This window comes from Coturnix japonica, chromosome 19 (genome assembly GCF_054131305.1).
Source record: "Coturnix japonica strain WE chromosome 19, WE-NBRP24, whole genome shotgun sequence".
NCBI classification, from domain to species: Eukaryota; Metazoa; Chordata; class Aves; order Galliformes; family Phasianidae; genus Coturnix; species Coturnix japonica.
Genome location: NC_140681.1, coordinates 9,898,064 through 9,911,491, shown reverse-complemented (window position 1 = coordinate 9,911,491; position 13,428 = coordinate 9,898,064). Strand labels below are relative to the sequence as shown.

General features: G+C 45.6%; 1 protein-coding gene across 10 annotated transcripts in view; it reads left to right on the top strand.

Annotated features, from left to right (window-relative positions):
* The window catches only part of KCNQ2 (potassium voltage-gated channel subfamily Q member 2), a 55,470-nt gene extending 51,494 nt beyond the window's left edge, over positions 1–3,976 (top strand). For all 10 annotated transcript variants that reach the window (XM_015881654.3, XM_015881651.3, XM_015881655.3 and 7 more), the window contains one exon: positions 302–3,976. In XM_015881654.3, coding sequence (XP_015737140.1) covers positions 302–1,021 — 720 coding nt within the window. In that variant the 3' untranslated portion in view covers positions 1,022–3,976. The remainder of the gene's footprint in view (positions 1–301) is intronic.
* The last annotated feature ends 9,452 nt before the right edge of the window (positions 3,977–13,428 follow it).

Genomic DNA, 13,428 nt, shown 5'->3' with positions numbered 1-13,428 from the left:
GAAATCCTGCTGAGCACCTGAGCCCAGGCAAGTGCCAGATGCAGCAAAGAGTTGGAAGGATTCAAGAGTCCTCCAGCTCTCCTGGAATTTGGTGCATGTCAGAAGGATCGCAGGAGCTTAAGGAGACCTGCTAATGAGCAGGAGAATTAAAAGTTCTTTCAGAATATGACAAATATCTACCGAAATTTCCACCTTAGAGTAGGTTGGTGTAGGCAGTGAAGTCGAAGCCCATATTTGTGCATAGGTGGATTGGAAGCTGCTCATCCTCAGGATGTAGTGCTGGATCTGTGGTGTTTTGTAGGTTCAGTCGATGGAGAAGAAGCTGGACTTCCTGGTGAACATTTACATGCAGAGGATGGGCATCCCACCAACGGAGACAGAGGCCTACTTTGGGTCCAAAGAACCAGACCCTGCCCCTCCCTACCACAGCCCCGAGGACAGCAGGGAGCACATCGACAAGAACGGCTGCATCATCAAGATCATCAGGTCCACCAGCTCCATGGGCCAGAAGAACTTCTCAGCTCCGCCGGTCCCAACCAACTCGTGCCCACCCTCGACGTCGTGCCAGCAGCAGCCCTACCAGCGGCAGAGCCATGGCTCCTCGCCTGTTGGAGACCCCGGCTCACTTGTCCGCATCCCACCTCCTCCCTCCCACGAGCGCTCCCTGTCAGCCTACAGCAGCGGGCACAGGGCGAGCGCGGAGTACCTGCGGAACGAAGACATTACCACCAAACACCATGAGAGTGCCCTGAGAGACAGCGACACGTCCATCTCCATCCCCTCAGTAGACCACGAGGAACTGGAGCGCTCTTTCAGCGGCTTTAGCATTTCCCAGTCCAAAGAGAATTTGGACATTCTTAACAACGGTTGCTATGCAGCCGTGGCCAAAATCAGACCCTACATTGCAGAAGGGGAATCGGACACCGATTCTGACCTCTGCACGCCCTGTGGCCCTCCTCCCAGGTCGGCCACGGGCGAGGGACCCTTCAGTGACATGGGCTGGTCGGCCCCCCGGCAGTGAGGGCTCCGTGCAGCCTCAAGCCATGGCCGAGCCCCGGCAGCTGCCCGCTCCAGCTGTCCTCATGTCGAACTTCTCAAGGAGATGGACAGCTAAGGGTTTCCTCCATCTAGGACATCCTTAGCTGCCGGATGCTTTCTTGCAGCTTACTCTGGGGGGCAATGAGCAGGCCCAAGCCTGTGGGAGTGGAAGAGGTCACGGTGGTGAGCGAACTGGAGCCGTGAAGTCCGGATTTCTTTCATACTCTCTTTCTAAGATCCTTAGGTGAAATTCTTTCGTGGTGCAGGATAGGCAATTTGCATTTCTTGGGAATGTTCAGAGATGTGGGGCAGGAATAAATCATGCAGCCAGGGCTTTTGGAAGTCACATCAAGAGTTAGTGAGCAGTGTCACTTGGTGGTTGCCATACCATGACACTGGTGATTACACCTATCAGTATTTTGGAGTCACAGAACGAACACGTGTCAGTTTCTAGCTTAGATTTCAGGTCGCATGAGAATTGCTGGGGGGATGTTAATCCGTGGTTCATCATTAACAATCAGGAAGATGGGAGAGTTGCAAAATAATACATGGAATTTTGTATGGGTCCCTGGAAGAGAGGGACAGTGGCTGGAATATTTGTGTAAACAGAAGTTATGGTCTCCAAGAGGGACCAGTTAAGGGAATGCTCTGAACCAGCATGGTTTGGAAATTCTACTTGTCCAGCAGCTTAGGAAAATGAAAAACTCGTAAATATGAGCTTTCATTCAAGAGCTGAGACAACTCAGGGAACTCAGAAACAAGGCACAGAAGGAGGACAAGTGACTGTGTGGCTGGAATTTTGTATTTCAAACCATGTATTATCTTTAATTATCTCTCCTCCCATTGCCATGACCCGGAGGTGCTTTGGAAGCAAAGGCAAACCAAAGGCAACTCCTTTTCAGGACTGCCATGGTATGAAACTGCCCTTATGGCCAGCAGGGCTGTTGTGGAGTCACAGCAACAGCAATCCAAAGGGAGAGCTGGATATGCAAGATGCTGCAGTTCCTGCATTGCTGCAAGCAGAGTGCTGAGCTCCATCCTTTTGAATTCCTGTTGGTCAGAGCAGGCCCTTTTCTTACAGTTTGCATTGTGCCTGAACACTTTTGCATACACTATACCCCCTTTCTTCTTCTGCCCTGGCAAGAATCTCACACTCCTGTCCTCTGGACATATGGCTTGTTTGGATCTCTTAAGCTAAGAGATACTTATTTGTTTCTTCATGAACTTTCAGAGGCCTCTTTCTTCAATGTGCGTGCCCACAAGTTGTGCCAATCCAAGTCTGCCCCATTTTGTTGTTCTTGTTTGTCTTGGAAAGATTGTGTTGCTATCAGGAACTCCGGCGGTGTATTCAGCTGGGGGAAGGTGAGAGGAGAAATGATGCTTAGTGTTTCTTTTGGGACCAAAAAAAAAAAAAAAGCCACGAAGTGATCTTTTACATGGATAGAGAGATTTCTTTTGACAAGAGAATGGATCAGATAAAGTGTGTTTTGGGATCCATCTCCAAGGCTAGGACACCACAAACAGTGTTGTGCCTCTGATGCCTCCTGTGTACCTACAGCCCAAATCCTCCATGTGTTTTTTGCAATAGCCATGACTGTATCTGTGATTTTAAATCCCATCTCCCCACTATCTCCCCGTGTTGTACCAACAGCTCCTGAGGATATTTAGGTGACAGCTTAATTTCTGCATGGCCTTTGAGAGGTTGAACATTGACTTGTTTGGGTTGAAGGGAGAATCACGGCTTCCTCTGGCAGCAGCCAGCTGAGACCCAAACTGTTTTGGCCTCTGGGAAGATGTGGGTACAGTCTGTGAGCTTACAGACAGGAGGTAAAACCATCCTTTTGCTAGTGCTCAGACTAACATGCAAGGCTCCACGTGGAATCTAGGAGTAATAGGAGTGTAAAATGGCCATAAATTGTGCAGATTTGGCCCTGCTGTGTTGCAAGTTTAGATTCCTTCAAGTAGAGCAAAATCTTCACCAAATCAGAGATAACAAACACTTGCAATCTTTTTTATTACTATTATTATTATTACTATTTTACTGGGTTTTTTTGCAACTACTTTTTGAGGCCTGCTGGAAATTTGGCACAGAATGCTCCAGATGAGGATGAGGGTGATGATGTCTGGTCCTATTACAGCAAAGGTACTTGCCTGGTCTTAAATATAGGTGACAAAGCCAGTGTTACTTCAAGGCACAATTAAAGCTGAATGTAATTTTCATCATGTCCTAAATTTGAAGCTCTGTTGGCTCTGATTTGAATGTGCATTTTCCAGTTTTTAGTACAAAACCCCTTTCTCTTGCCCAGCTGATGTTATACCCTCAAACAGAGGTAATGCCACTGTGTACTGAGGGGAAACAGTTCTATTCTGCATCCACTGTAGGTTTTCCACATCGCAGTCCTTTACGTCCTTAGGGACTGCACAGGAAGAATTGTGTTTCCCTCTTTAGACCAAAGTCTATAAAGATTTTGTGACTTGTAGCTTTAAAAGGTGTTGTTTCTGTCCCAAGATCACAGGAAACAAGTTTCATATCTGTACAGCATAGATTGCATCTTAATGCTGCAAATTTCATCAAAGATTGTTTGGAAGAGATAAAGCAATATTGCATTCTGATCCATAGCATCATTTCAAAGAACTCCTACCCTCAGCCATCCCATAAATCAGCACTTCTTGTTCATCCCAGCAAAAAGGCTTGACCTGGATTTTTGGGTTAACTTATGCCAGAATTGACTCCAAATAATACTCTTATTTCTAAGAAATGATTCGTGGCTGTGTGAATGGGAACAGAGCCTGCTCTAACTAAAGGTTTCGTTCTTTATCAGCAAAGCTCCTTGCAAAGCCTTTGCTTTCAGTCCCTTGATTTCCCCATGCTCGTATCACACACTCCTGTTGATAATCTTCCCCCAGAAGTCTTAACCACTAAGTTAAAAGAAATAAATTGGTTTTCCTTTGCTTGTAAGACAGTCCCAGTGATGAAGACTCTTAAAATGATGTGCAGGACAACTTTGTCCTTTTGCTGAGCCTCTCTTGGGCTGTCTTTGCTCCCCTATTCTTCTTATCTTTGGTTCCATATTTTTTGTCAGACCCTAAAGGACTGAAAGGAGCTTCAGGCCATACTAAGTGTGAACACGGGAGAACTGAAGAGCACTTTGAAGGCCCAATTTCCAGCAGGCCATCTTGAGCTGCTCCAGAGCTGCCCATGTGGACACATTCTACAGGTGACTGCACCTTATGGGATGGGGTAATCCCTGACACACTCCTTTCAAGAGGTCAAGTTGCCTGAGATATCTATGACAAGATATGTAGCCAGAGATGCTGCAAGTTCCATGCAGGTGGCCTTTCCTAACATGACCCTGAGATGTAAGAACAGAGCACTAGCCATAAGTTGCATTTCCCAACATTTGGGAAGAGAGACTTTAATGTTACTCCAGTGCAGATTTTGTATGTGAATTTCCTTGTTGACTCATTTTCTTATTAATGATTTTTAGAACAAGAATATCAAGGAACTCACTGAAATAATAAACCAAATCTTGTCCAGCTCAGAAAGCCATCACAGTTCTTTAGACAGACTATGCGACTATGTTTCAAATGCTGCTTAATAGATCCAAGCAAATTCAGCAGGGCCATTGCAATTTACTGATAAATAGGTATATTTTTACATTTTTAATTGATTTTTAAGATTTTGAATTGAATTTTTAGAACAAGTTTATATAATCTACCTGAAAAGCCAGAGCATTGCTGCAGGTACAAGTGCTCCCCTTCCTAACTGTTACCCAAGACAAAGGAAAGATGTTATTTCTTCATCCCTTTGTCAGGAGGGAGCTACTGCAAGCTTCATTTCCTTTATGTCCTCAGACCATTGTGGTCATGGCAACATTATTATGAAACACAAAATGAAAGTGTTAAAAGAGAAACTGGAGTTTCTGTCCTGCCAAGGCCAGAGGAGGAAGTGTGGAGCCAGGTGGGCACTCAGATGGTAGCACTGAGGTGGGGTATTCTTGTTTCTCACCCAGAAGGGTCTTTCTCTTGCCTGAATAGCAACTGCTATGGCCTTGTGGCCACATTCATCTTGTAGGAGACCAGAAAATGATACTGGCTTGCTTCAGGACTCCCTTTATATGAAATTCCTAAGGAATATATACGAGTTATCCCATATAAAAGCCCATAGCACTGAGAATTACATTGGGAATGTTAAAAAGCCCAGGAACAGAGTAAGTCTTTCTGTTTCTCCATCCACACTCACGCAAGCCTTCAGGTTGGGAGAGCCACCAAGCCCCCCATCCCTTCCTCCCCAGACGCTGCTCCCTGTGCCAGCAGTGCTCCAAGGCACAGCTGCACACCCTTGTCCCTTTCTGTTTTGATCAGCTTCCTTTCCATGAATGAGGAACAAGGAAATCAGATACAAAAGCTCCTTCACCTGCATGTAACATTGAGGCTGTGACACAGAAGGATGTTGCCCTGGGGTGTAAAAGCAAAGTCTTGCTTTTAGCACACAAACCTTTCTGTCTCAAACCCCAAAGCTTCTTAGGGCAAAGGCTGTGGGTTGGTTGGTTGTTGTCTTTTTTCTTTCTTTTTTATTTTTAACAATAACAATAGGGTTTTTTTAAAATAATAATATGATAATAATAATACATAGGAATCTTCTTTAGTATACCTTTAGTGTTTGATGCCCCAGTGACACAATACTGCTTGCCTTATATTAGTGTCTAGAGGGAGAGGGACTACACACTTTTTGATACCGTATTAATCACGCTTGTAATTTAGGCAGCCCCAAGGAGCGGCTGCTGCAAGAGGAGCAGCCAGGTCCTTTTTAATGTATGAATGTGCTTTCCAGCCTATCTCACTGACTGTAGTCTCAATTTTGCCTGCTACTGCATGCAGCCTGAGATGAGTAGACAGCAATACGCTCCAGCTGTATCTGCACTCCCAGATTGCTGTAGTACCTGGAGAAGGGTGACGTAGCTAAAAGTATTATTCTGGGGAGACACAATCCTCCCAGAGACCCATCACGTAGGGTGCTGCGGTGCTTCAGTAGGTAACACTGATATACCAAGTGTCTTTCATGCTGCAGCTGATCATTGCCTCATCCCTCTGATACAGCATGCACAAACTCCACTTCTTCTGCTTGTTAATAAGGGGTAAAGAACGCACATTTGTAACCTGCGGGCCATTGAAATGTGTATATGGGGAGAAAATAAGGGAAAATATGTGAATTTTATTGGCTCTGTGTAACAAGCTCCTTTCCACCCAAATGTCTCTGAAGAAGGGCATCCCAGATAGCCCTTCCTGAGAGCGTGGAGGAGCAGGCAGAGCAGGGCAGGTGATGCCAAGGGCAGAGCCCTGACCTTCATTTTAGAGATGCTATTTGATCCCACATGTGTGGGACTTCCCATATTTCTCATTCCCATAAGGCTCTCTGGTGTACATGTGCATTGTGCCTGCAGCCAAGCCTAAAAGGCAGGGGAGAATGCAACTCCCAGACTTTGGAAACCCTCTTTGGAGATTTCATTGACAGCACTCGGGGATCCTGGGAACCCTGCAGCTGTGCCATATTGATATTTCACATAAGCATTTCTTACTCTCCTTATGGAGGGGCACTGAGCTGCCTTCATATCGCCATAAAAGTTTTGCCACTGCTATCACCCGCCATGATAGCAGTCTCACAAGGCCTTCAAGATTTGCCCACATTGCTGGTGTTTGAAGTCTCTTGTATCTCTTGTGATGTTGCTGCAATCAAGTTTGCCATTGTGTCTTTGCATTCCTTGTCCAGACCACATGCAAGTGAACATGCAGTGCCAGAACTCTGCTCTGAGACTTTCTTTTGGTGTGGCATCTCTAGATTCCCCTTTGGGAATCTACAACACATTTTTTCCCCAATCCCCTTCAGCAGTGCACATATGTGGCTTTGCATGCCAGCCTCCAGCTTGGTAACAGGGAGACCCTGAAAGCAGCTAGTCCAAGCTGTGCTATTTTCAAAGCTGCAAGGGAAGTTTGAAGCTTCTTCCTCTCTCCTCATTTCTGCATCTGCCTCAGATGAGTTGTTCAAGCAGCATCTGTTTGCCTAGTCCTGAGAAACTTGAGCTAACTGCAGCTACGAAGTTTTCCAAAACTCAGTGCCAAGCTCAGGCTAGATTTCACCTGCAGCTATGCCTACAATCTTAGGGCAGGGTTAGTGGTTACAGGTAAAAGCCATGCTCAGCGCTCCAGCTGGGATGGTTCTGGCCCAAAACCAAGGCTGAATGTCATGCTGCTGGTGCAGCCTGCCCTGGGATTTCAGCTCCATGTGGCACTGCTGAGTGTGGACCTGAGGAATTGCTCCCTCCTTCTCACTCTGCACAAGGAAAGCAAGCCAAGATGAGACAATGCCTCTGTATTTCAGCATGTTGCGTGTGCCTCCCATTTAGGCAGAAGCAGCATTTCACTGTAACCTCTTGAATCTGACCATCACAGTGAGCATCACCCAGTATTTCACATGTGTAGTGGTGCTCATGAAAGGGATTTATTACAGATGTGGGTGTAGAGGGCTTGTTCCTCTAGCATCTTTGTAGACAATGAGTTCAGTTCTTGCTGATGGAAAACTCATCAGTGCTGGTGACAGATCTCTTCTGTCCTGCCAGGTTAGCCATGTTGGTCCAGCATCTCCCCTAGAGCTGGAGCTGCTCCAGTCTATGGGTGGGACATGGACCATTCTGTGTTAGTTACTCTTCCCCATTACCTGACCCCAAGCCCTAAAATTCAAATTAAGATGGTTTTGTGTTTGGTTTTGTTTTGGGCTTTTTATTACCCCCCCCCCCCCCCCCCCAAAAAAAAAAAGTGACACCTGTGTAGAAAACCTGAAACTTTCAGGATGCTGGGGGCAAAAACAGCTGATAATTACAGGGATTTTGTTATTTTAAATCAAGAGCAGATTTTAAGCATAGTTGCAGTTGCTGCGTGGTATCATCAAATGCTTTAGGAGATTCAATAAATGATTCTCAGAAATGTTTTGTTCTTTTATCAGTAATTTGTATAGGTGGGTGCTACTGCTCTTACACAGCAATGCCCCATATGCTAAAACTGTACTCTTTCTCCAGTATAGCCATTGTATGTATGAAATTTATCTTGCCTCGTGTCACTTTGGCACAGTACCCACATGTACTGCAGACGGATTGCACATTACATGCACATGGCTGATATCTGTCCTTACATGTAATAGGCATTGTGTGTGCTGAACAGATGCCAAACAAAGCGTTACCTGTCTGGTTAGTGGTGTGACTCAACATAAGTGGGACAAAAGGGAAACAAAGATCCTGTTTTGTTAGGAAATACACCACATTCAAATGCTTCTTTAACCAGACTTTACCAGGAAACCAAATGAAGGGAGATGATTGTTTTGCAATGTGACTTAAAGACAGCGGAACAAAACCGATCAAACAGCTCTAGAATACTTCACTGCTGTATTTCTATATATTCTTCACTGCTGTTCATCTGAACTGTAAATTCTGTACAGATTGAATGAGGTTCACAGTCTGTCATGACCTGCGAGATAAAAGGACAACACGACTTTGGCTGCAGCTGGTGTGTGTTGTTTGCACACATGCACTATATACACGTGTGTGTATACAGACACATGCACATGGAAGCTTTAAGGCAGAAACATTTGCATCTAAGATGCACAGGGGAAGAAGTGGCAGGAGAGTAGGTAAAACCAAAACAAGAGGCTATTTTGATAGCACTCCTATCAAAAATGAAGTCTCCAATTGACCCTGTGCTGAGATTTCAACGACCTTAAACAATTTCCCCTCTAGGGTTTAATTTTGCCCATATTTTCACAGATAAGAGATTGGATAGAACTTATTCTTCAGTGTTTAATATAAACAAAAACGCCAATGCACCAAGTGCTGACTTTTCCAGTTAAATGTTGTTTGGGTGCCATTGAAAACAAATTGTAACTAAATTGTTACTTGAGCCTGAAATTCACCTCTAGTTCTGAAATTATAAGAGCCATTTAAAGATACCACACCAAAGGTACACTCGCTGCTGGAGCATGTCACCATTTCCCTGAGGTACCTTGAAGCTTAGCATGGTTTACAGCAGGATCTGGCTCTTTTGGCCTTAACCGGGTCAGAAATGGTTTGTGTACTGTCCTGAGGGTGAGCAGAGAGGTGAATGTTGTGCTGCAATGGGCTGCTCTTCACCTCCTGCTCATCAAAACCTCAGGCTCCGCTGAGCACTGAAGTTTGGTTGTCCTTCAGAAAGCAAAGGCAGCTGCTGCTTTGCTTCCTTTCATTTGCTCTGTTGCCTTGGCTTTTTTGCACTTTTGTTTCATCTCCAAAGAATCTCTCATAATGCCTTTGGTACTTCTGTACAACTTTTGAACGTTTTGTATGTAACTGAATGGTACACACTTGTAATATAGCAATCGGACTTTTTTTTTTGGTGAATGTGTAATTTCCACTGTACATTTCCACCATGACTTTTTGCAATGTACATTTTCTAGGGACAGACGCCAAGGGAATGACCTGTAGTTTTCTAAGGTTACAGCTAGGAGCAGAACGACACAGACACAGATGGTTTCACATTAGCACTGCAGAAGAGCAACGTAGCCCAGGCTTTTAGCATTGAGCATGACACAGGGTGTACCTTCACGTGGATGACTGTGGCAGCTGCAAAACTGTCTACGTGTGATATTAGTCAGCAGCGATGGTTGCAATCAGAAGGGAAATGGAGGAAAATTCAATAATCACACTCATTAATTTAAGCCTCGAAGCATCAGAATGGAAAAATTTGCATTCAGTAAAATTACCAGAGATTTAACCTTCATGAGATGAAATACACATTTATTTTTCTTTGCATTTCTTGAGTGTGCTTTGTTTGTTTGTTTGTTTGTTGGTGGTGATTTCTCAGTGCTTTGGGGACTTGCTTAATGTGGGATGTACTGAGGAGGTGTGAGATGGTGGCTGAGGGGCCTGGCATCAAACCTTCACACCTCCTTCTCTGCTTTCTAACTTCAGACAACTCTCTTCTTTCTGATGTATAAAGTCAAGCTCAGAAATCTCAAGAGCCCGTAGCTGCAAGGACACCATCCATTTGGAGCCCTTGGAATATATTGATTTTCTTACTGTCTGGCATCAACCACGTCCTGGCAGATAAAGGATGGTTCCTGCAGCTGTTTGCCCCCATGCCAGCTTCTTATCACTGTGCTCACATAGAGGTTGGTGCCATCAAAGCAGGCTCAGAGCCAAGGAACTGCACCTTTATCTGTCCCACACGTTATCTTGCTTACCAGGCACCGGTCCTAAATTAAGAAGGCACATGCTGGATTTTGGAGAGTACTCTCGAGGATTAAAGTGAATGGGCTGACAGTATTTTTCACAGCAAGGCTGAGCGATGAAACAGCAGTTTCGTGTTGCAAGAAAAAAGGGAAAAGCAAAACCCATCCGTTCACATGGATTGTGTTATGCCAAAGAGATAAACAGTGAGAATTGAGTGCTGGGATTTTAGAAAGTCTCCCATCACGGACAAGGCTGTGACATGAGCTCAGCAAGAGCAGTGGCTCATTTTGGGCACAGCAGATGATTTGGCTGCGAGCCGCCAGCAGTGCCCATCCCCCCAGATGCTATTACAGGAGCCCAGGTGTAAGCCTTTCCCAGATGGAAGGGCAAATTAAGGTGCACTTAGATAACATGGTTTTATTTGATCCCATTATGTTTCTCTCAGGTGAGATAAACAGGAAAATTCTCAGCTTCCTAGATTACATTCCCCTGCCATCCCAATGGGCTTAGTGCCAGGCTCTTTGCTGATGCAATAAAAACACAAACCCTTGTGATGCAGATACAGTGTGCTTATTGCATGCTTACATAGATAGTAAGTGCCAATTGGCTGTGTATACCTTCCCTTTAAATTACCAGGGAGGACCCATAGCTGATCACATGCACTGTTAAAAAGCCTGCCTGCTGTTGTGTGCTCCCATCTATAGGACTGCAGTCATTCTGGCTGTTGTATGAACACTTGTGCATGGTTGTCTCAGAGCTCCAAAAACACAAATGCATTGGGGTGGCCCAGCAGCAAACCTATGTGGGTTTGCAGCCCACTGACTCCAAAGCAGCTGTTTCAGGAAGTTAAATAGAAGCTCTTTTCCTAACGAAGCATGATTATTTGGGGTTGGAGATGTATTTGCAGTGACAGGGCGTGAACTTCTGCAGGATGAGTTCATCACCATAAGCTCCAGCAAGGTTTAAGCTCTGGATCCCAATGCTGGTATCTCAGTGCCTCATTCACTGACTAATTAAACCATACACTGTCCTTGGCAATTAAAGACAGGTTTTCTCCTTGCTCACTGGGTAAGCATAACTCCTCACAAGCACTCAGGCTGTAAGATGTCAGTTCTAATTTTGAGCAGGCAGCTGAAGACACCTGCAGTTTCTCTGCCCAAGGAGCAGCTCCAGGCTCTGATCCCACTAACACACCTGAGTCCAGCACTTCAATTGCCAGCCCAGGCAGAAACAATAGTACTACTAATGGACTCCATTTTCTTCTCCAAAACTGTGCAATAACTCAGCAGCAGAGTCATGAAAGAAGTCACTCATCCCTTTAACGTTGCTCCACTGTTGCTCTGGAGCACAGCTTCCCTCTATTGACTTCTTGGTAGCAATCTCGTTTGCCATCAATAATAATGTAATGGTGGTTTTGGACATAAAGCATCTCTCCGGAAAGAGAAACCTTCTGAGCAAAGGCAGCTGCTGTTTTCTTTTACCTGCACTGTACTACAAGCAAGTTAATAATGCATAGCCAAACAGAAAGACAGACACCAGAGCATTAGGAAAAGCACAAGGGACATATTTTAAAGGATAACGTAACTTGGCATGAATAAGAGATTCGGGGGATAATAGAATTCTCTTCAATTGAATTTTCTTCACAAAGGTGATGTTTTGTGGGCTGGCTGTCCCTGCTGAGGTGCAAACACAGCTCCCACATCTCATGTCTTGATTTCTTCTTCAGAAGTCAAACTGACTCAGCTGAAGCTTGTACTAAAATCAGAGCATGCAGGAGTCGGTGAATATAAATCAATTAGGGCAGCTGTAATTAAAAGCCGTTAAACAATGAACAGCATCCACCAAGGCTCGGTGGAGCAGCCTCAGCTCCCTGCCATTCACAAATGGGGCTTCATCAGAGGGACCACATGGAGGTAAGTTGTTCTTGGTGGGAAAGCATTGAGATAACAGATAAAAAGCTGTCATAGGTGAGATAGCTCCTGTGCCGATGCATCTGATGATGCCAGCAGGTCAAGCAACGGCACTGCTTGAAGCCACCTGCATTAACTCATCCCTGAGCAGCGCGTTGGTGCATGCATTCGTGTATTGTGCACGTTGCATTTATAGTACGGGTTGTGCGCTCCAGGTTGGAGTTTCCATGCCCTGTGTGGACCCTAGATGGCAGAGCGAGCTCACCGTAAGCACAGTGCTCCCGTCCTGCTGCTGGAACGGAGACTCCCTGCTTCCAGGGGCTGACAACGTGATGAAGTGCTGCTAATGAGCCTCTGTGCTTGTTTATTTTAACAGCCAGAAAAAATTACATTAGTGCTCTGCGGTGAGCGGGCAGCGTGGGTTTCTTCGGGGAATCCCTTCGGGTTGCTCGGAGCAAGCAGCGGAGCTCCCCTCGCTTAATTGGGAGCGGACTAATTTGCTGCCTTTTCCAGCTGAGCTTCTGGGTCCCTCAGAGTCCGTAGACCGGCTGACCACTGCTCAGTAATGGTAATGAAGTGCTAATTGGACAAACGCAGTGGAGTTGGCAGGGATTCCCAGGGAAGCGGCTTTTAGCAGCACACACCTTGAAGCTGCGCTGCTCTGTCCCCTAAGATTCTGCATGGGGAAAGTTTGGGCTCTTGCCCAGATCTAGGAGGTTTCCTAGCTTCTCTGTTGTTTGCAGAGCAGTAACTCATTCGGAGTTCGGTATTAAAGTCGGAGCAGGTATTAAATTAAATTAAGGAGGGTGGTTTTCTGTATGGGGAAAATGTATTCTTGTAAGTGAAGGAATAGGAAACCACCCAAGACTTGGGTGTCAGCATCTGTTGGCCTCTTGTCCTTCCAGCTGAGGGTGAAAGCTGGAGAGGAATTGCATTTTTGTTTCATGCTGTGATTTATTGGTACTATTAGAAACGTAATTCAAAGCTCCCTTCTCAGTGCTTTACAGGGAAGGCAGCGGGCATTTGCAGTCCCGTATCCTCACCTCCAGGTGAGCGTCAGGCTTGGTTTTGCTGCAGCACTCAGAAATCGCTGCCTTCAGCCTCACGGATGGGAATTCCGTGGCAAGTTGGCTTAATGTAGTGGTTTAACAAGTGCTTTTCCTTGAGCCCCCTGCGGTCGGGCATGCAGTGCGCCCGCGGGCTGCTCCCAGCAGAGGGTGCAGGAG